The sequence below is a fragment of the Mastigoproctus giganteus genome, chromosome 7 (genome assembly GCF_048544385.1).
Source record: "Mastigoproctus giganteus isolate SK-2022 chromosome 7, ASM4854438v1, whole genome shotgun sequence".
In the NCBI taxonomy this organism is placed as follows: domain Eukaryota; kingdom Metazoa; phylum Arthropoda; class Arachnida; order Uropygi; family Thelyphonidae; genus Mastigoproctus; species Mastigoproctus giganteus.
The window spans coordinates 19,716,792-19,738,638 of record NC_143581.1 but is presented as its reverse complement, the minus strand read 5'-3'; the positions used below and the strand labels follow the sequence as shown (position 1 = coordinate 19,738,638).

The 21,847-nt window shown below is 34.9% G+C and overlaps 1 protein-coding gene across 1 annotated transcript in view; it reads left to right on the top strand.

Moving 5' to 3' along the window:
- Nucleotides 1-2,413: 2,413 nt before the first annotated feature.
- The window catches only part of LOC150082620 (uncharacterized), a 91,336-nt gene continuing 71,902 nt past the window's right edge, over nucleotides 2,414-21,847 (top strand). Inside the window, exons 1-3 of the mRNA XM_090378713.1 lie at nucleotides 2,414-2,524; nucleotides 16,071-16,136; nucleotides 20,941-21,073. Of these exons, the coding sequence (XP_090234839.1) occupies nucleotides 2,473-2,524; nucleotides 16,071-16,136; nucleotides 20,941-21,073 (251 nt within the window). The 5' untranslated portion in view covers nucleotides 2,414-2,472. The remainder of the gene's footprint in view (nucleotides 2,525-16,070; nucleotides 16,137-20,940; nucleotides 21,074-21,847) is intronic.

Genomic DNA, 21,847 nt, shown 5'->3' with positions numbered 1-21,847 from the left:
CGGTGAAAGTGTAAGTGTAAGTGTAAGTGTGTGTTGTTGTCTTACGGCACCAGGGGTTTCCCCCATCTCCGCGTTGCTTTCATTGTGGTGAACCAGTTCACTGGGAAATGCCAGAGATTTAAAAGTGTGTGGGAATTGTTCATGTGTTGTGTTCTGTACCGTTGTTCATCTGGTCATTTAGCCGTTGGACCCCTATTGAGGCCCAACGTTGTCCCACTTACGCCCCGTGGAGGCAGACCAGGAACCCAGTAGCTGTAGATTCACTCTGGCAGGTCCTGCCGCTTAATTTCCTGGGATTTCGGCGGCTAGGACCTTAAAAAAAAAAAAATAAATAAAATAAAAAAAAAAAATAAATAAAAATAAATAAATAAAAAAAAAAAAATAATAAAAATAAATATATAAGTAAATAAAAAATCTGCGCTGGGGTAATGTCGCTTTGGTTTGCTAGGCCGAGTTTTGGGCGTAAGGTAATTTTATCATATTTAGTTTTTGACGTGTGGGGCTTTCGCTATGATGAAGGTAGAGAGGGGAGGGAGACCGAAGATTGGGGGGAAAAGACAGAAATATGGGGCCAATAGAGTAGATAGCCCCAGTTTTCAGTGGGGCATGCCCATGCCCCACCAGAGTAGAAGTTTGGGGGTGGAGGAGAAGGAACAAAAAATGTCCCCTCCCCCCAAGGAAGTGGGAATAATAGGTGAAGAGGGCGAGGGTGTCCTCTTCAGATCGCCATCAAGCTGTTTGCAACTGTGCTCCGTTTAGTCTGTTCTCTACTGTCTGTGCTGCATTCCCCCGTCCTTGCTTTTCTCTTCCGTGTGATCAGCACTCTTCTTTTCCAAGTACTGGTCCTCTGCAAGGTTTCAGTTTTTTTGTCACATTTGGCGCCGATTTTTGTCAATCTCTGTGTACGTTGCTGTAGATAGCTATTAGTGTTTTTCTCCTGGTGAATAAGTCTTGCGCATACTGGGCCTACCTGTTACTAAGTAGGCGTCACATGATTTCTGTCCTCTCAATGTACATCTCGAGAATTTAGTGCTACCCAAGTCACGCCAGTTGTATGTACTTAGTTTTACTACATAATTGCTAATGCTCCTAAAATCCCACATCAACAATAACTAATCCCTTTGTATAAGGCAATGGTCAGGCTACACCTGAGTACAGCATACAGGTCTGGAGGCATCATTTTAGGAAGGATGTGGAGCTGGTGGAACGAGTACAGAGATCGGCTGCGAGACTGGTGAAGGAACAAAGGGATAGTCTTACGAAGAAAGGCTTAAGTCTCAACCACCCGTTGGCTAAATTTCTTCCACCAATCAACCCGGTGGTTGAGGTGGTTGATTGGTGGAAGAAACGTTCATTTGTTGCTGTGGAAGTTGATTACTTAAATAGATTCAAGGAAGAACTGGACAAACTTTTGGAGCGAATGGACTGGTGAAATGAGAAGGGTTTTTTTTTGTTTGATGCTGTATAAGCTTGCTTTTTTGCATCATATGCCACTACTAATGCTACTGCTAATGTAGCTCTAAAGTCTGTAAGAAAAATAATAAAATAAAGCATAAATAAAAATAAGGGCGCAACCTACCTGGTTACGAGATACAGTACTGTATTTAGTTTTACAGTTTTTATTTTATACAGTTTCACAAGAACCATTAACTTTGAAGCTGTTTCGCAATAAAATTTGAGAAAAGTGTTTTCTTGATTGCTCTGTGTTTTGTTTGTTTTTAATGTTAATTGCTTACTTAATTATATGTATTTAAATTTATTTTAATTAATTAATAAAACATTTCTTCACTACATGTATAAATATGAAAAAAATTGAAGGTACTGTATAGACATCTTATTTTCATTGTTGGTTTAGGTTAATTGCTATTAATAAATTTTCTTTTATTAATATATTTATTATTTATTTATAAAGTCGAAAATAAAATTTAAATTTTATTTTCGATTTTAATAGTTGAAGTGAATTTAAAGTAAAGTCGACATATATTGTAAGCCACCACCCATCCGGAAATTCGATTAAGGCTAAAACATCAAAAGATCCGCTGACGGATGTCATGGTGCGATTTAAACGCCTCTTTTGGAGAATCAGTGAAGCATCCCACCTTCGTAAAAGGCCTACGCAACTGTTCTGGATAAATAATGCCATTGCTTCATTATAGATATGCATATTCTTAGTGTCTGTTTATTGGTATTAGAAGAATAAGTGCTCGTCAATACATTCGAGGCATTCTTTAATAAGTTAAAGAAATCTTAAATTCATTGCGTAACGTTTACGCAACTCATGTCATTTAGTAATTCATTCCCGTTGTAATACGCTATGTACTGTTATTTTATTAAAATGAAACTTTACTGCATATGTTTAAAATAATGAAATAGCCTTGTTTACAAGTAATTCTGTTTTCTTCCAAAAAATGAATTGGATCATACTTTTAACGTAAAAAGTTTAGATATGCTTATTGGTTTACTCTAATTGTCATGAATTTCATATCAATATTTGTTCCCAAATACCTCTTGTTGATGCTTATGGGTAAGTTTAGTTTCTATACATATTTACAGTATATTTGCGTGTGTGTATATATTTGAAAAAAAAAAAAAAAAAAAAAAAAAAAAAGAATCGTATAACGTTTCATGACATTTTACTAAATGAACCCAAAAACTAATAATCAGTAATGACAGAAGTTAGACTCAAAAAGAATTTGCAAGTTCTAGCAACCTGATAAAGTTCAGAGATGGAATTTGATTGTTGAATTGAAGGCGTTATATTATTTGTCAGAGGAACATAACCACCAGTAGAATATAGGAGTTATATAAAAAAGACAATAAGACAAAATATTGTAATGTTGTGCATTTCTTTAAAGTATCTGAAACCAGATTCTGAAAGTCTGCTTAGTTTGCAATCTTTGGTAGTCTTTGCATCTTTGCAGTCTCCAGCTTAATGCTGACTTTTTGTCGTGCATCAGTGATTGAGACTGCCTTTGTTGGGATGTATTTTGTATTCTTTGGTGAGTGGATATTTTCACCACTTAACTGCATGATGAAATTTTTAATTGCAGAATGGGACAGATTCTGTAATTGAGATGAACATTCCGACATATGTCAGTGGATTGCAATTTTTTTTTTTTTTCTATATCAACTAGAATGGCATCCAAGAATATTGCTTTTGATCTGTTATAGCAATAAAACAAAAAGAGCAGTTTTACTATAAAATTAATAAATAAAAATAGTATAATAGGAGTTGAAGCTATCGGCAAAACAAAACTTATTATATGCCCATATTATAATCCAATTCTTCTCCAAAACGATCAACCCAAAAATTCCTTATGCCTCAAAAAAATCTCTTCTCTTGAATACTGGTTTCTTAAGGGACTTTTTAAAAGTCCAGCTATGAACCTGTTTCTTTCTCGGTCTTTCATGATTGACTGGTTTAAGTATTCTGATTTTTCTCTTTCAATTTGGTACAACAATCTCATTCTTTGCCAAATTGTATAACTCTGCCATTGATTATGCAGAAATTTGTAAATTCATAGCATGGAGAATTCCTGGTAAAGCTGCAAGATTCAAACCCACACTTTTCCTTTATTAACCAGACTCCATTTGACCGAAAAGCACTTTCCCTTCAACACTCTTTTCTTTATCAAGTCATTGAATTTAGACTGTCTTAATACCTCAAAACAAAACTCTTCTGTCCCAAGCAGCTAAACTTATATTAAGGAATCTCAACCAAACAAAAAATAACCATGTTGCATTTTTCCTCTCCTTTGACCCATATTTTACGGTTTAGAAATTTGTGCAGTCACATACCTTCTGCCAGAGAGTGGTAATCAATGGACACTGCTCATCGTGGACTAATGTTATTAGTGGAGTCCCCCAGGGTTCAGTGTTGGGTCCATTATTGTTTTCTGTATTTATAAATAATATTGATGATGGTATATCAAGCTTAATGTCCGAGTTTGCAGATGATACAAAGGTTGGCAGGGTTGTTGAGGACACTACTGACGCTATGCTGCTAAAACAGGATCTGGAAATGTTGAGCAGATGGGCTGAGAGGTAGCAAATGAAGTTTAACATTGACAAATGTAAAGTACTACATTTGGGAAACAGCAACCACAGAGCAACGTATCAACTCTGTGGTACTACAATGACAGTGGTAGAGAATGAAAAGGACCTGGGGGTAATTGTGCAGGCAGATATGAAGTTCTCTGAGCAGTGCAGACAGGCTGCAAGAGTAGCTCATGGTGTATTGTCAATGATATACAGGAATTTTTCTAGCAGGGATAAGGAGGTGATTATTCCCTTGTATAAGGCAATGGTCAGGCCACACATTGAGTACTGTATACATGTCTGGAGGCCTCATTTCAAGAAGGATGTAGAGCTGCTGGAATGAGTACAGAGAAGGGCAACAAGATTAGTGAATGGAACAAAGGATTGCTCTTACGAAGAAAGGCTTAAGTTTTGCAAATTACAGTGTCTAGAGACTAGGCACCGGCGGGGTGATCTGATAGAGGTATATAAAGCCTTGAATGGTTTGAGCATGTTTAATGCTGATGGGATTCTTCCTCTTGCTCAGATAATGAACCTGAGAGGGCATAAATTCAAATTGATGAAAGACAGTTGTAGGATAGATGAGCGGAAATTTGCCTTTAGCCAGCGGGTATTTGGTTGGTGGAACAGACTTCCATCCCTTGTTGTGGAAGTTGATAGCCTAAATAAATTTAAGGCTCAGCTGGACAGGTATTTCAAACGAACGGAGGGATGAAGTGGAAGGTTTTTTTTTTTTTTTTTTTTTTGGCTGATGCTGCATAAGCTTGCTTTCTTGCATCATATGCCTCTACTAATGCTAATGCTATCATGTAATTCCAGTTTAATATATTCTTGAACTACATTTATTTTATTAGCAATGTTAACATCTGGAGAATTATGTTTCAGTAATTCCATGTCAGTTGTATGTACTTGATTATTACTATATTTGTCATTAATATATTAGTATTTCTATTAGGTTTATTATATTTTAAACTTATGTTCTGATATATTGTAAGCCCCTATAGCTGTTTCATTGGTTGTCCCTGGGCAAGCTTGTCATTGTAATCCTGATCATTATAGGTAGTACATGGCTACATTGGTCCTTTGCTTTGTCCAGTATACCTCTGGACAAACCTGCGACCACTGGCCTGTTTGTCTTTATATTGCCTCTCTGTATTTGTATGGACTCCTGACCAAGAGCTAATAAACAGAATTAATTAATTAATCCTATTATATATGAAAGCAGGTGCTTATAATTTTAGATTTTTTATTTTTACATCTTTTTCCTTATTAAAATCTTAAAAATTATAAATGACTTCACATGAGCCAAATTTAATTTTTTTTTTTTTTTTTTTTTTTGGTTCTAAGTAAAAATATTAAGGTAAATTATTTATAAAGCTATCCCAATAGATGCTCAACATCCACATTTGGGTCTATTTTCAAATTTATAAAGTAAGGAAAATGAAAATAACTAGGATGCAACTAAAGAATTTATTTTTCTTTACCCAAAAATATATTAGAAATATTGTCAAATGATATGCTGAAATGAGTTATTATATCATCTTTGTAGATAATTTAAACCATTTAATGTGTTTACTCAATTGATAAAGTGATAATTTTGCTAAACATGGAGTAAAATGTCATTCTAAGTTTCATAATTCCTTCAGATGCTTTACACTCAGTACATTAATAAATAATATTCCTTCGTGAAATTAACCTGCTATAGGTTTAGATTTTGAAGGGAATTATATTTGACACTTTCCAAGGCCATCTACTGAATTCTTGATATTCTGCAAAAATCATAATGCATTTAACCTTATATATCAGGGAAGGACATTACATGGCTGTTTTCCATTAAGATTATTACTGTATTTAATACCACATGAAATTAATAATACAGTTTATTAAGCAAACGCCTAAACCACTATACATTAAGGTGCTGTTTCAGGCATCTTGCCGATACCCATCATCAGACCATGCTGTTGGAGGGAGAGAACATTAGAAAGAGTTACAAATTTGATTATATTATAATATTACAAAAATAATGGTTACAATTACAAAGTTATTAATTAATTGTGAATTTTAAGTCTACGGTATTAAGTTTGAATTAACGTTATAAAAAAACCAGATATCAACTTAAGCGAATCCAAATATGTAAAGAATAAAATTCTTACCTGCTGACAGACTCCTACTTGCTGCTGCTGCCAGAAACCTGATGTGCATCCAGGCAAGAGGTGCTGCCAGCAGTTAATTTATAGGTGAGGGATTAAGTCCCGATGATGATTGGCTAATGATATTAATTTAATTGGCTAACAATATTAAATAACGATATTAATTAATTGAAAGAAAACAGATATTAATTTAAGGGAATCCAAATACATAAAATTTTTACCTGCTGACAGGCTCCTACTTGCTGATGCTGACAGAAACCTGATGTGCATCAAGGCAAGAGGTGCTGCCAGCAGTTAATTTATAGGTGAGGGATTAAGTTCGTTAGCCAGTAGAATGGTGCCAAATGTTCTATCCTGGATCCAGTGGTTCTTGTGTGGTGGAAACCTTGGGGGGGGGTGGCTTTTGCTCATACTCTGGATATCAGTGTGCAGGCTGGTTCTGGGGGTCTGGAGGGGGTTGTATATGGGCTGAATGTCTGGATTATTTTAATTTCCTCTTCTATTTTCTTTTAGAAAAGTTGGAAATATTGCAAGTTGAATTCAACTCCCTGTTTTCTGCTGATTTCTGATGCTCCAAACATTTTTATAAAGAAGTCTTTAAATTACCTTCTGTTGAATTGGTTGTCTGTAGAAAGGATTCTAGTGTTATTGCATTTAACCTTGTCATGGTGCAGGATGCATACTGTTTGTGGTTGTAGTTTTGCTTTTGTGGAAAAAGCCTAAGTGATTAACAATTCCTTTGAAAAATAAGGCCAGATAAGGTGGGCCGTGAAAATGGCTACCTATATCGTGAAGCAGTTCTGTGTGATTTACTTTAAATAGTGAAATTTTCTTTATTCCAGAAATAAACATAACTGTCCTCTTGCTCAGATAAACTTGCATACTCATTCAGGTGGTGAACATTTTGCCCTGTGTGATTATCAGGGAAGTATTATAACTGTTTTACAGGTTATCCATAACATATCAAAGTATTTTGTTAGTCTTAAATGTTTTGTTCCCAGAGCTTCTTTAATTTTCTAGAGTTGTATGTGCATTCATAAATTCTGTTCAATGTATGTGCATTAATTTCTTTGGTGAAATGGTATGGAAGGTTACTGATGTCTGCTTTTCTGAATCTGCTCATTGGTCAAATGAGACTGTCAATCACTTTGACATGCAGTTTTATTGGCTGGTATGCTTATTTATTTATCCTCATGTCCATTGACATAGGCACCTCTACATGTTGAGTAGATGTCCCAAGTGATGTTGCTGCTCTTCTAGATTAGCATCGCTGAGATCTAATGCCCACAGCTTAGGTTCCAGGCTATCCCCATAAGAATCTGGAGTGTTTTCCCTACCGTCACCTGTGAAAACCTGTATTTCTTCTTAATGATCATTTAGCTATTGGATTTGCTTGCAACAGTTCATCATGCCGATGCTATGCTTTTACTCTCATAGTCCAAGAACAGGATTTAGGCAGGTAGAGGTGCTAGTAGTTCATGAGTAGTTCTGAAGTCCACTTCAGATTGTATTTATTACTTGCCAGATAATGGACAACCCCTTTGTTTTTTGGTGGGTGAGGACCCCAACACAGAATAATAAAAAAGCATGAATTCTGATAGTATAAATTCTCTTTATGATGCATTTAACAATATTCTCTCACACTGACTCACAGGCAAGTGCTGTTGGGCCAGATGACATCAATTATAAATGATTAAACTTTCTTCAGATTCTGTGGATTACTTGCTCTTTCTTTACAACAGAATCCATCTTGGAGAGCAGTTTCCATACTCTTGGGCATAAGACAGTCATTCTTACCTTTCCCAAGTCAGGAAAGGGTGCATAAATTCCAAACAGTTATGTGTAGATCAGTTGTTTGTGTACAATCATGGAAAGAATGGTGAACACTTGTCTTATTTGGCATCTGGAGGCTAATGACCTGCTTTCTAGAAAATAATGTGGTTTCCAGAGAGCAGGTTAACTCTTAGCTATTTAGTTTAATGGAAACATTTTTCATGTTGTCCTCAAATGTAAGCACCTAATTTTGGTTTTCTTTGATATAGTAAAAGTGACATGGCTTGGACTTTTGAAATTTTAAGTGACATTTATAATCTCTGTCCTTAGGGATCATCATCCAGCTTTCATCCAAAAATTAGTTGGCTATTCCAAGTTTCTGTTGGATCTCTCCTTCTCTCCCCCATTTTTGCTAAGAGGAGTTTTTCAAAGATTATAGTTTTTAAATTGCTGTGCTTTTTGTTAATTTAAATTTAATTCATTTGTCAAATGGCTTCCAAGTGTGAACAGCATCATCTGCATTACTGACTGCAGCATTTTTTTTTCACAGTCATGCTGCATGAAGATTTTTAGAAGGCAATTCAGCAACCCACTGACCATCTCAGGTGCTAGGCAGTGACTCATGGTTTCGGATTCCCAGTCAACAAGGCACAAGCGTCTCCGTAGCCAGGTGGGAAGGAGCAGCAGTGCGTAGCACACGCTTCTTGATTAGACCGGGGTTCGAGCCCGTCACTACCAAATACGGAGGATGCAGAAAGGTCAAGGGAATGACCACCGCATATTCCTGGAGCAATATGGCCTTAGTTGCTAATGCTCTTAAAAAAAACAAAAAAAAAAAAAACAAAAATCAACAAGGCGCCTCCGTAGCCAGGTGGGAAGGAGCAGCAGCAGTGCGTAGCACACGCTTCTTGATTAGACCGGGGTTCGAGCCCGTCACCACCAAATACGGAGGATGCGGAAAGGTCAGGGAATAGCCACCGCATATCCCGGAGCAATATGGCCTTAGTTGCTAATGCTCCTAAAAAAAACCAAATAACAAACCCATTCAACAATACTATATGCACTTTTTTCATAAGCAGACTCTTAACCCTGAATTAAATTCCTAGAACTTATATTCAACAAAAAGTTGCCATTTTGCTAACACATCTGTCAACTGCAGACATATGAGCAGTTTGAACATCCTCCATCTTATCAAGGTGAAGAAATTTGCACCTTAATTCGTGTGTATTGTGCACTTGTGCCATATGAACTAGAGTATGGTTTATAAGTATATATGGGATGTGGCTGTTAAATAACAAGACTGTTGCAATAAAATAAATATAATTAAATATTTTGTATGTTACAACTTATACCCTACAAAATAATTGCCTTGGGCTTGCATGTATGGAACATTGCATTTGTATGTAACACACTGTTCCATACAAATCTTCCAAACACAGAAACATACTGAAAGTCATCTTCTGTTAGCCCCTTTTAATGCTTCTGTCATTTTTTTATGAATATCTTCAGTGGACTTAAAATAGGTTCCTTTAAATATACTTTACAGTTTAGGGAAGAGAAAAAAGTTGCAAGAAGCTAGGTCTGGTGAGTAGGGTGCATGTTTACACACAGGAATTTTTTTTTTTTTGGCCAGAAACTGGAGAACAGAGAGCACATTGTCTTGGAGTATCTAACCATCTTTCCACAATTCAGGTCTCTTCCTTCGAAGTTTTTCTTGCAGCCTCATCAGAAATTCAATGTAGATGTCTGATTGACAGCAATAATAATTCCTTTAATATTGAAGAAAACAAGAAGCATAGTTTTAATTTTTGATTTTGACTTTTTTTTTTTTTTTTGTCTGGGGGATTGTTGTGTCTTCTATTGTATTGACTGTCGTTTAGTTTCTGGGTTGTACTGGAACAGCCAACTTTCATTGCAAGTAATTACTGTACTCAGAAAGTCTAAATCTTCAGTTTTTTCAAAACATCTTCACAAACTTGGAGTCTTCTCATTCTGTGATTTTCATTCAGAATTTTTGGCACCATCTTGGCGTACACTTTTCTCTTGCCTAAATTTTCAGTTAAAATTTGTCTGTTCCTTTGTCCATATTGAGTTCTGATGCAACCATTCTAATGCTTAAACGATGATCACTTCTAATCAGTGTCTTTGCCCAGTCCACATTTTCCTCAGTTTTCATGGATACCGGATAGCCTAGTCATTCATCTTCTGCATTCTCTCTTTCTAAAAATCTTTTATGTCATTCAAATGTACAAACTCTTGACCTAGTATGTTACCCATAAATTTGACATAGCAACTCATGACTTTCAGTTGGTGTTTTCTTTAATTTTGTTAAAAATTTGAGATTGATTCATTGTTTGATTCTTTTGTCAGTTATTTTTCTGGCACACTGCAAAAACACAAGGCAATGAAAACCTTTTAAGTGTGCAAAGCAAATGAAGTGTGTTGGAATGTGACTTGGCAGACAACTATGGAAAAGTTAAAGGTCAATTGCTGTGTCTTTGTTTCACAGGTGGTGCTCGGTGTAGTGGCTGTGGATGCAGTCTCATTATTTAATAGCCACACCTTGTGCATAAAATAGAAATAGCATACTGTGATGGCTAGACTCAATCCAGCATATTGCCATCCATATTGTTACTAAGGCATTCTGAACTTCTGTTTAGAGTTTACATGTTGTTGCTTTAGGTAGTTGTTGTTACAGGATACTTTTTAAACAAAAATATCTGCCAGACAGCCTAGTAGACATGTTAGCATTAGCATTAATAGAGGCATTTGATGCAAGAAAGCAAGCTTATGCAGCATCAGCCAAAAAAAAAAAAAAAAACCCCACTTCCACTTCACCCCTCTGTTCGTTCAAAATACCTGTCCAGCTGAGATGTTTTTGAACTACATTGGGGAAATCTTTATAACACCCATCAGACTGCCAATCATACCTTTGGTGTTTATATTCAAGAGATTACTCAGTAGTGTGACATTGTAGTAACATCTTTACCTGGTCACCAAAGTAACTACTTCTATCCAGGCATACTCATCTGCAATTATTATAGCTTTTTTCTTGAAAAACTGGGGGAAGACCTGTAGTTCTGTGCTGCTAGTATATAGCAAGATCAGAATATCTGCTGTACAGATGTTCTGACCTTGCTAATCTACACAGATGGTGTTAAGTTGGAATTGTCTGTGATCTGATTCTGTTTTCTCAGATAGTACTCTATTTGAGATTTCCTTGGATGCAGTACATATACACAACTCTATATTATTAGAGTTTGCTAGAGAGTTAGCCTTAGAAAGCCTTATATTGAAACACATAACAATCAAACATGTATGGTGTATACAGATCTTTTAAGTGCATTATAGGTTCTATCATCAGTGAAGCGTAATCCTCATCCAGTCTCATCCTAAGTTCAGTGGTTGCTAATTTGCTATATTCCCTCTGTGAATGTACATTTGGCATCTGCTTCTGCTGGATTCTGGCTGAAGTACTCCAGAACAGTCATTGCTTGCTAGTTCCCTGTACGGGCAGACAATACATACTAGGTTAGACATCTAGATGTAGCATGTAATCAGATTTCAGCAGTTTAGTCTACATAGAATATATAAGAATGAGTACATCTTGTTCACAAGATGTACACATTCTTATATATATTCATTTTTACTGACGATCCTCCCTATCTATGAGAATTGCTACACCATTTTAACTATTCTTTTTTGTATAAATGTCTTTTAGCATCTTGCCTATTTTATGACACTGAGTCTGTCACTCAGATATCCAACAATGACCACACGTTAGCCCTTTTTAAATTATTAAAAAATTTGGACTTATTTAGATTAAAATGGAACATTTTTTTAAAAATATTGTTTTGTATGATGTACAACAAAATAGTTGATGTTTTTCCTTTTTTTTTATGTAACTTAGTCTTGGCACATTATTGCCTTTGTTACTAATGTATCAGTAAGTTGTAAATCAAACCAGAGCTGACCCTCATGGATAGCACAGTGGTTACAGTTGCTGTTCTTCCAAATTTTGGGTGTCTGATGGTGTGGGGTTGAATCCCATCAGCAGGAGGAATTTTACATATCTCTTTTGGCTGTTATAGCTTTAATAGCTAATGTGCTATAAAAAATCAAATAAATCTCTCTCTCTCTCTCATAACTGTTTAATATTTATTCTTATAATGTTTTATAATTATAAAATAATAAGAGGAGTTTACCTCAATATAGTACGTAGAACAATTCCGTATGATACTCTCCAGAAATTAAAACGAAAAAATCGACAACTTACGTTAGAGTAAAATATAAATACAGTAAACCCCTGCTATTCGCGGTATCTGTATTCGCGATCGCTGATTTAATATAAAATGAAACCTAAAAAAATGTGAATTTTAAAGCGCCGTGAATATTTTTCTCCATAAAAAAACATGGGCGTGGCTAAAATTATCTTTCCCAGTCAAAACAGCGCTCAGTGGGTGGAGGGAGAGGGGTGACAAAATCGCGACCGTGGATGTTTCTCGCTAATCCTTGTTCAGTATGTGTTATGCGCTTGTCATGGAAGGTCTCTTCGTTTGCTTTTAATTTATATGCTTATAAATTGAATAAATTTATAAATTGATATGCTTACAAAAGTGATAAATCTACCGTTTTGCAGTGTTAAACACTTTTTCGAGTGTTAACGGAAGAAAGTGACTTTATTGTGGACAAGTTCTTTCTAACCCGTACAAAAAATATGGCTATGAATAACAAGGGAAATGTGAAAAGATCAAAGAAGGTAATGACATTAGTGAATAAAATTGAGTTATTAGATAAAATTTCTAATGGTGAAAATGTCTCCTCACTGGCAAAACATTATAAAATCAATGAGTCAACGGTACGATCAATCAAAAAATCGGAAGAAAAAATCCGCCGTACTGTCCGTATGTGCTAATTCCTTAAAAATTTTGCTCTGTAACTCGCGATGTTAAATTAGAAAAAATGGAAAAGGCTTTAAATCTGTGGATAGAAGACCGAACTCAAAATAAAATTCCACTAAGTTCACTCATCATTCGTGAAAAGACAAAACTCCTTTATCAACACTTTAGCGAAACTGGTGATAGCACTGGTGGGATAAGTTTTTTTTTGCTAGCAAAGGCACTGGTTTGAAATTTCTAATAAATATTACATTTAATATTAAATTGTTTCTTATTTTCATTTCGATGCCATATGCGTGCATATCACTATGTACTGTCTATGTACATAGTCATATTATGAATGTACATCTAATACATACATAGACAAAATTTTAGACTGGTTTTTCTTATATATTTCATACTTTGGAACGGAACCCCTTTATTACTATGGGAGCCATAACTCAGTATTCGCGTTTTCGGTATTCACGACATTTCTCAGGAACGTAACCCCTGCGAATAGCGGGGGTTTACTGTAATTATTTAATTATTTATATTTTACTCTAATGTAAGTTGTCGATTTTTCCGTTTTAATTTCTGGAGAGTATCATACGGAAGTGTTCTACGTACTATATTGAGGTAAACTCCTCTTATTATTTTACAAATATTAATATCAATGTAGAACGTATTGAGTATTACAGCTCTGATTCATACTATCTAATGTTTAATAATAAAAAAATATATTTATTTTCTTATAATTATTTACTTCATTTGGGCAGCTTCTCGCATTCAGCTTTCTTTGCTAAAGTTGTTTTCCTTGGGTATCATCATTAACTCTTTCATAAGTGCACTCATGCACCCACCCACCTACCCAGAATTTTCTGTGCAGGTGCTTTGGATATAGAAAGGAGTCTGAAAAAATCTCAAAGGAAGCAAAGTTTGGAACTTGAAGTACCTAAAACAAGCTTAAATAGAATCACCAAAAAAGAGTAACATTTCTTTCTTTATAAGGTACTTGCAGTACTATCTGTATTGTATCCATTAATCTGTTTTTGAAGACAGCAAAACTTAAGTTATGTAAATAATGCAATGGTCAATTCTAACAACAGATCCCACTTGCTTTTGCAATGAGTTGCCCTGGTACGGCATTACTTTCAAATAGTTGGCTTTGCCAAAGGCCATTTGTTAAAGATGAGATCTATGACAGCCTTTTTCAGGACTAACCACTTCCTCAATTAGATACCAGGTGGTCTCTGATAACAGATAAAATAGTTGTAAAGAAGTAATTCAGTGTGAGTTCAGATCGAACAACTGCAAAATAAGTTTTCAAAGTTGTATATAAATTAATTTTCAGAGTTGTAATATAGCTAAAGCAGTGTATTGAAAGTAGGGTGTTACAAAGTAGTGTGTGCTGAAAATTAAGCTATTGTATTATCCATGCAGTTTAATGCTGCCTGCAAAAACAGATATAAGGACAAAAAAGATAGTTATTATAAATGTTATAGATGTACATAAGTTGTTTGTGGTTGATGTTCATTGAAATATCTTTTTCCAAAACTGTTCTATACTACATATTTTATAAGCTTGCCTCTCTAAAATCTGGAAAATTTTAAAATCTGGTACCTCTCAATCCCAAGTGCGCTGGATTTTACAGGATTATACTAAATTTAATATACAAAGGTATTTAAAAATGTCACCTGCTAGTAACAAAGTGATATAAATGCATTGTGCCAGTTCAAGAAGTTTTTTGAACACAAACCATCCACAGTAAAGACCATAAAGCAAATTGTGAAGAGGTCTGATGAAATGGGAACAGTACACAATCTATTAAAACTTGGTAGCTTGTACCTCAAAGACATCTGCCAGTTTGGAACTTATAAGAGAGAATATCAAGAGAAAAACAAAAAAATCAAAGAAAGCAAATTTGGAACTTGCAAAAAAAAAATACCTAAAAACAGCTTAAATAGAATCATATGGATCTTAAATGCAAGGTTTATCATCCCACGTTGCTACAAAGTTTGAATGTGGACAATCCATATAGAAGATTGGAATTTGCTGATTGGTTTTTGGTCACGAGTGTGCAAACCCAAAAATTGTTGACAGTGTTTTATGGACTGGTTAAGTGGTATTTAAACTAAATGGAACTGTTAATCACCATAACTGTGTTTGTTACTCTTAAAACCTCAATTTATTCTTTAACAAGGATTTAAATGATTCTGGCATGACACTCTGAGCTGAAATGTGCACAGTTATTCTTGGACCTTTTTGCTTCACCAAATATTGTTTTAATGATATGAATAGCAGCAGATAACACTAAACTTTTTTCAGTTTAATGGAAAATATTTACATTTGTTAAATTCTGTAGGCAACTTTGAATGATCTGAATAGTTGCTTCTGTAGATGCTTCTTTTTGCTTATTAAACTCAGTTTTTGATGTGATATTTTTTTCCAACACATACAGCATCTACTGTTTAAAAATGCCATTTTAAGTTATTGGGCTTTATGCCATCTGCAGCCAAAATTTTCATACAAAATAAACATTGTGATTTCCCTTATCTGTCAACATCAATATTTGTGAATCAAAATGACATGTATTTTGTATCTCTCTACTTCAGCTAGTCTCATTGTATTACTCAAACCAGCTTGAGAATGTCCATCTTTCCTCTTGTAGCCAATCAAAAATGTATCCATCACTGCAAGGGCTGTCAGTAGTAAGGGATTCAACTAAACCACATTTACCTACTAAACCACATTTTAATTCAACTAAACCCATTAAATTGCTAAGACATAGTAGGCTGATGAAGCAACTAGAACTGTCAGTTACAGTGTTGCCCAACATCAAAAATGAACACAGTAATAGTTTGTAATGTTTTAATTCAAACCATGCAAGACATGCATTACTGAAGGTTGCTTTTTAATAGAATTGGAACCTGCTTCAAGAATTAAAAACAGTGCATACAATTAAGGCCAGTTAAGAGTAATGACAAAATGTGGTACATTCACCAAGCATATACTGATTGCTAGTTTCTACTGTTAGCCAGTTGTTTAGTGGGTTCCTAATGGCAGTCTGTTCTCAGAATGTGTCCAGGCCCATATCAGCTGGTTCTCTCCCCCCCCCCCCAAATGTTAGTAAACATGGCATATTTAGTTGTGAGCTTAATGTATTATTAATGTGCACAATTCAGAATGAAAATCAGGACCTTTTCTAAACATTTTCCTCTTCTTTCTTTTATAGTGCTTGAATTACGGTCCCTCTCAGGTACACGAATTTTATCTTTTGAATACAGTCTGGAAGACAAAGGTAAGAATATACTGAAGTTTTGATTATTTTTTCTGTCATAAAATTGATTTTATATATATGCATTTGACTGTTTTATGACAATTCTTACTAAATAAACACAGAATTTCAAGAAAGATAATTTAATTTAATTTTTTAATTCTGTTTATTATCATTAATAAAAAATTAAGAGATAATTAAATAATAAACAAATAGTTCAAGATTATTGTGAAGTAAATTCATATTGTCATGTAAATGAAAAAAAAAAAACAAGTATATGTTAGGGAGACCATGATTAATTACAACTGTCTTTTGCTAATGTGGTGTCTGACAGCGGCCACTTTTTAATATATATATTTTTTTCCCCCTAAGTCTAAATGAAATCAACTCCTCGTGTGTAACTTTGTTTACTAATATTCTTTAACTGGTTATACACTATTTTCTGTTTTCATTTCTATGAATCATGGGACATTAAATTTTTGTTTGGTGTTTAACAGACACCAGGGGAGCAAAAGCGTTTACCTTTTTTCTAGGCAGCTCCCATTCCCATTCCTATGTGGCTTCTACAAGACACCAGCAATAGGTGTCTAATCTCTTGCCTTAGAGTTTTGATTTTGCTGGCTAAATGTGCACAGCTGGCAAAAATACAGATGTTTACATTATGTGTACCAGGCAACATGTGATTGTCCATATTTCAATATGTCTATCAGTGACTTGAAATCCAAAAAAAAAGAAAGTAAAAATTTTCTTTCTTATTATTATTAGCCATATGGTGCAAGGAAGCCTGAGACTTTTTGCTGAACCAGCTAAAAAAAAATTTCTGAATTACCCTGAGAGAGAGAGAGAAAAAAAGGGGCCAGAAGTAGAAGGGAATTACCAAGAAAGAGAAGAATGATGATATCTAGCTTAGGACCCTGGTGGGCCAATTTTACTCAATTTTAGCCGAGTGGTCAAGTGCATAAGTACATGTGCCTTGAGTGACCAGGGTTCAAGGCCTGTGACTGCTAAATACGGTGCTGTTTCTTGTCTTCTGTCTACCTTTTGAACTCCTCTGACCGTTTGGTCGTCCCAGAGTATAAACAGAAAATTTATTTATTTACTCACCAGATTGTTTTTCTCAGAAAAACCATATTATATGATTTTTCTCTGATTTATTTTCATTTGATATTTTTTAATTACTTTTAGCAAATCATGATTGATAGATCACAGTTTTCAATTCAGTAAAAAGCACTAAACATTTATTATTTTTTTTAAATTAAAACAAAGGAGATCATACAGACGCCATTCGAGTGTCCTTATTAAAATTGAGGATGTGAGTGAGGCACCTCCGTAGCCAGGTGGGAAGGAGCAGTAGTGCGTAGCACACGCTTCTTGATTAGACCGGGGTTCGAGCCCGTCACCACCAAATACGGAGGATGCGGAAAGGTCAAGGGAATGACCACCGCATATTCCCGGAGCAATATGGCCTTAGTTGCTAATGCTCCTAAAAACCAAATAACAAACATACAAACAGGATGTGAATGACAGAAGGTTAAAAGTGGTTAACCATTTTACATCTATGCCTTGACAAAGGTCATTATTTTGAAATTGTATCCATTGGAGATGTGATAACATTGCTCCAATGTGCAAAACAATATCAGTTGTATGCTTAGTGTCATTCTGGTTGTCCACATTTTTTCTGCTTTCTTGTTATTTTTTGTAGTTTCTCTTGAATGTGTTTCTTATGGATGGCAAAAGAGAGTTTATGCTTTGGTCAAAAGAATAAAGGAGAACAATTAATTTTAGAGAAGAAATTAGATACAATTTAATTTTTTGAAGCTGACTGAATACCTTGCTGATGTTGCAAGAATTATTTTTGCTTCTAGTAACAACGGTGAGGATTATTATTAAAGATTAAATTAAGATTAGAGAATTTTCAAAAAATTCTGGCAGCTTGGTTGTCCAAGAATGCAAACCCAATTTATCACATTTGCATTTATGGAAAATTTCATTTTGATTAATATCACATTTTTCAGGAATGCACTCACTGGCAATGCTAGTTAATTCTACCTGTAAATAGTATAGTATGCAGTTTATTAAAGGCTAGCAATTAAAGAAAAGGAAGTTTCTACCATAATTTTTAATATTTGTGTTCACTGATGTGAAGTTAAATTTTGAAAACTCTGAATACAGTATGCAAGCCAAAAAAAGATTACTTTGCATGAAATTAACAAGAAGTGTCATTGAATATTGTTTTTAGGTTTCTAAGATTTTAACAATTTAAGGTAAGAAATTTTATTTTTAAATTATAAATTGAAATATAAATTGAGTTGCCTCTCTGTCAATAACAAAAAAACTGTACCTTTTATAATTTTGTACAACAAAATAAGGAAAAAAAAAACAAAACAAAAAAGACTATGATAGAAATAAAATCGTTAATTTTACCATGGAACTAAATGCAAGTTACTTTTATACTTGGCAAGAGGTGATTCTGCTACCCAGATTCCAAGATACTTCTGTAGGGTAGCTTATTTTTATGTTTTGTTAAGCATTTAGAAAGTGAGTAACTATTATTTAGAAATATAATAGCATAGTGTGTGTAGCTTTATTATACTCTTATCTTTTAGTTTGTGTGGTGTTTTTAAATTAAATTTAGACTAAAATCAGACATCTCAAACATCTTGTTTGAGGCACAATTTTTTCTGCAAAGCAAAGCAAAAAAGCACAAAGTAATGCGAATGCTTTGGCTAGAGAGAGAGCGAGAGAATGCCATTGATAACCATTGATGCTGGTTCTCATGCAAATCAGAGCTACATACAGTATGCTACTGGTCACTTTTTGTAGCGTTATCTTTAGTGGGACGTGTTACAGCTAATGGGGATGTCTTTGTATGCTTTCATTGCAGAGAGTGTGAAGTATCAATTCAGCATTCTGATGGGCTTATATGAAGGCTTGGGGAAAAGGATTGATGCCCTTGAAGGAATTATAAAGGACCCATGAAGCACCTAGCTGTCTAATGCAATGCTGTAGACCACACTTGTGCATCACATGACATAACAAAATTCTCCACAGCAAAAAGGGCTGATCGCAGAGGAAGTTACTATTGTTAATCATTGTTGTCAGGGAAATGGGAAAAATATATTTTGTAAGGATAGGTGGATAGGACTAGGGTGTCTGCCATTGGCAGACATACCCCAGTTCATGACATTGCAGAGCAGCTATTATCTTTTAAGGACACAAAAGGTGATATTGTTGTACAAGCTGTTACTAATGATATTAAGTGTAAGAGATCTAAGAATTTATTTAAAGGAGAATTTACTCTCAGTAATACTGAGAAAAAAATCACAGTTGGGGTTAAATTTGAGCGTCTGCAGTTCTGCCCATACCCAATAGGAGGGAGTATATGTTGAGATCCTTGTCAATCAATTTGGCCCTGTTGAGATTGATAAGGTTCATGGGGTAGAATTTTTCTCAACATGGTCTGTGCTTGTTGATAGGAGAGTATTTTTAAAAGTATTTGATATACTTAAATAGAAGGAGAGATTTGCTGATGCTGCTGAGGCAGTGTTAAATGGGTCAGTAAAGTGTGCTAGTTTCTGGGTGAAGGGGATATACAGCCTAATGGATTAATAGCAGCCTCTGCCCAAGTGTGCTGTTAATCATCTTGCTTTCCATCCTGGAAAGCATGGTGCTAGGGATTACAAGGTTTGCTGGGGGTCCTCCTGCAACAGACAAATACGTGGGGTATGTTACAGTTACTAAGAAAAAAAACAGGTGAATGTGCATGTATACTTGCTTGTATACTAATGGTAGCAGTATAGTAAACAAGTTTAATGAATTTGAAGTACTAGTTAAGTCATCAAATGCAGCCATTGTAGGGATGTTGGAGATATGATGAGCCTCAGACATCAGGGATGTTGAATTTGAATATGGTGAGTACACTGTGTACAGAAAGGACAGACAGGACTTGGGGGTAGGCAGAAAGTTGTGCTCTTGGTTAAGAAGCACATAGAATCTAAGGCAGTTTATCTAGTCGACATGAGTTGCCAGTGTATTGTTGAGTCAGTTCAGTGTTATCTAAGCACTGGGAAAATAAAACTGAGAGTAGGAGTGTGTCATAGACCTAACGACTGTGGTGAATATAATGAATGATTATATTGACAAATAGAGTGAACCAGTAAATCAAAATTAAAATGTATGCCTAATATAGAAATATTCTACAATTTCAACTCCTTCCAACAGGTATTTTGAGAGAGAGAGAGAGAGAGTGCGTGCGTGCGTGCGTGCGTGTGTGTGTACTTGTTGGAAGGAGTTTTGAAATTGTGGAATATTTCTATCTTAGGCATACCACAGAGTTTTCAAACTTCAGTAATTATTTTATAACTAACTTGTATTTCTGCCTCTCTGATGCCCCTTGATATCAAAGGGCATCAACAATATAGTAACTACCAGCTGGAGGGATGTTTTGAAAGCAGTTTCTGACCACTTTGGTCATATTAATCAAATAGTGGTATTAAATCTAATAATTTTGTTAAATGTACCCAGAAGATAAATTTCAGTAATGATACTTTAGCACAACAAATGTGTATGGTATTACATGATTCTGATGAAAACATACTTTCTCATTTTCACTTTTCACTTTACACTTTTGGTAAGTTGAGAAAAAATCTGAATGTGTTAAGATTTTTCCCATAAAGGATTTTGCACTTCTATAATGACATAGCTGCTCTACAAAAAAAAAATAAAAAATTTTTTTTTCATGTGTGTTTTTCTTTGTACTAGCCTAATACCTATTTAGATTTCGTAGTAATTTTGATATAACACTGCCTGATAATTCTTCTGAATTTAGGTTCATGTCAGAAAGAAAACAAATATGGACCTCGAGGAATTATTACAAGTCCTGGATATCCTCTCCACTACCATAATCATACTTCATGTAGCTGGTCTATTATTGGAAAAGAAGGAGAAATCATTACGTTGAGGTAAATAGAAAAAACAAAACTTGAAGTGTTATGTATTTCCTAATGTAAACAAACTGTATAAACTAAGTATACTTAACAACAGTTTAGGCAGTTCAACCTTGAATTTCTAATTTCATTAAATTCTTACAAGAGTATCTTGTAGGATTTTTTTTTTTTTTTTTTTTAATGAAAACCCAAAGCATGAAGGGTATCAAAACCAATAGTATTTAGTACCATGCATGGGTTGAAAGTTGAGAAGTTGAAAGAAGATACTTGTTGACATTATATTTGAAAAAGAATGCAGGTTGAAGGAATAAATGAGGAAAAAGAAATGTTTGTTCAGTGAGTTTGAAGTTGGACAGTAAATAGATGTTGACTGGTTGTGACACATGCTCGTACTGGTTTGAAAGGATGAGGGAATTACAGATTCCAATTCAGAACAGTGCCCATAGAAGTATCTATAGGAAAGGCATGCAGTTGGAACATCTATGAGATAGATAGTGAGAGAGACTTTGTTAAGAGATGGGTCATTATTTAACCTGACTGCCCTCTTTTGAATGGAGTCTAGGAGCCAGGGAGAGATTTTTGGGGAGAGGGGACCACCCTAGATCTGGGAACAATATTCCATGGTATGGCAAATTTGAGATTTGTACAGTGTGAATAGAGAATTGTTTAGAAGAAAGGTAACACAGAGAGCAAAAGAGAAAACTCAACGTTTTTAGATGTAGGCAAAGCTATATTTGTGATGTGCTTCTGCCAAGAGATTAGAAGTAAGGGTTATTCCTAATAGAGATA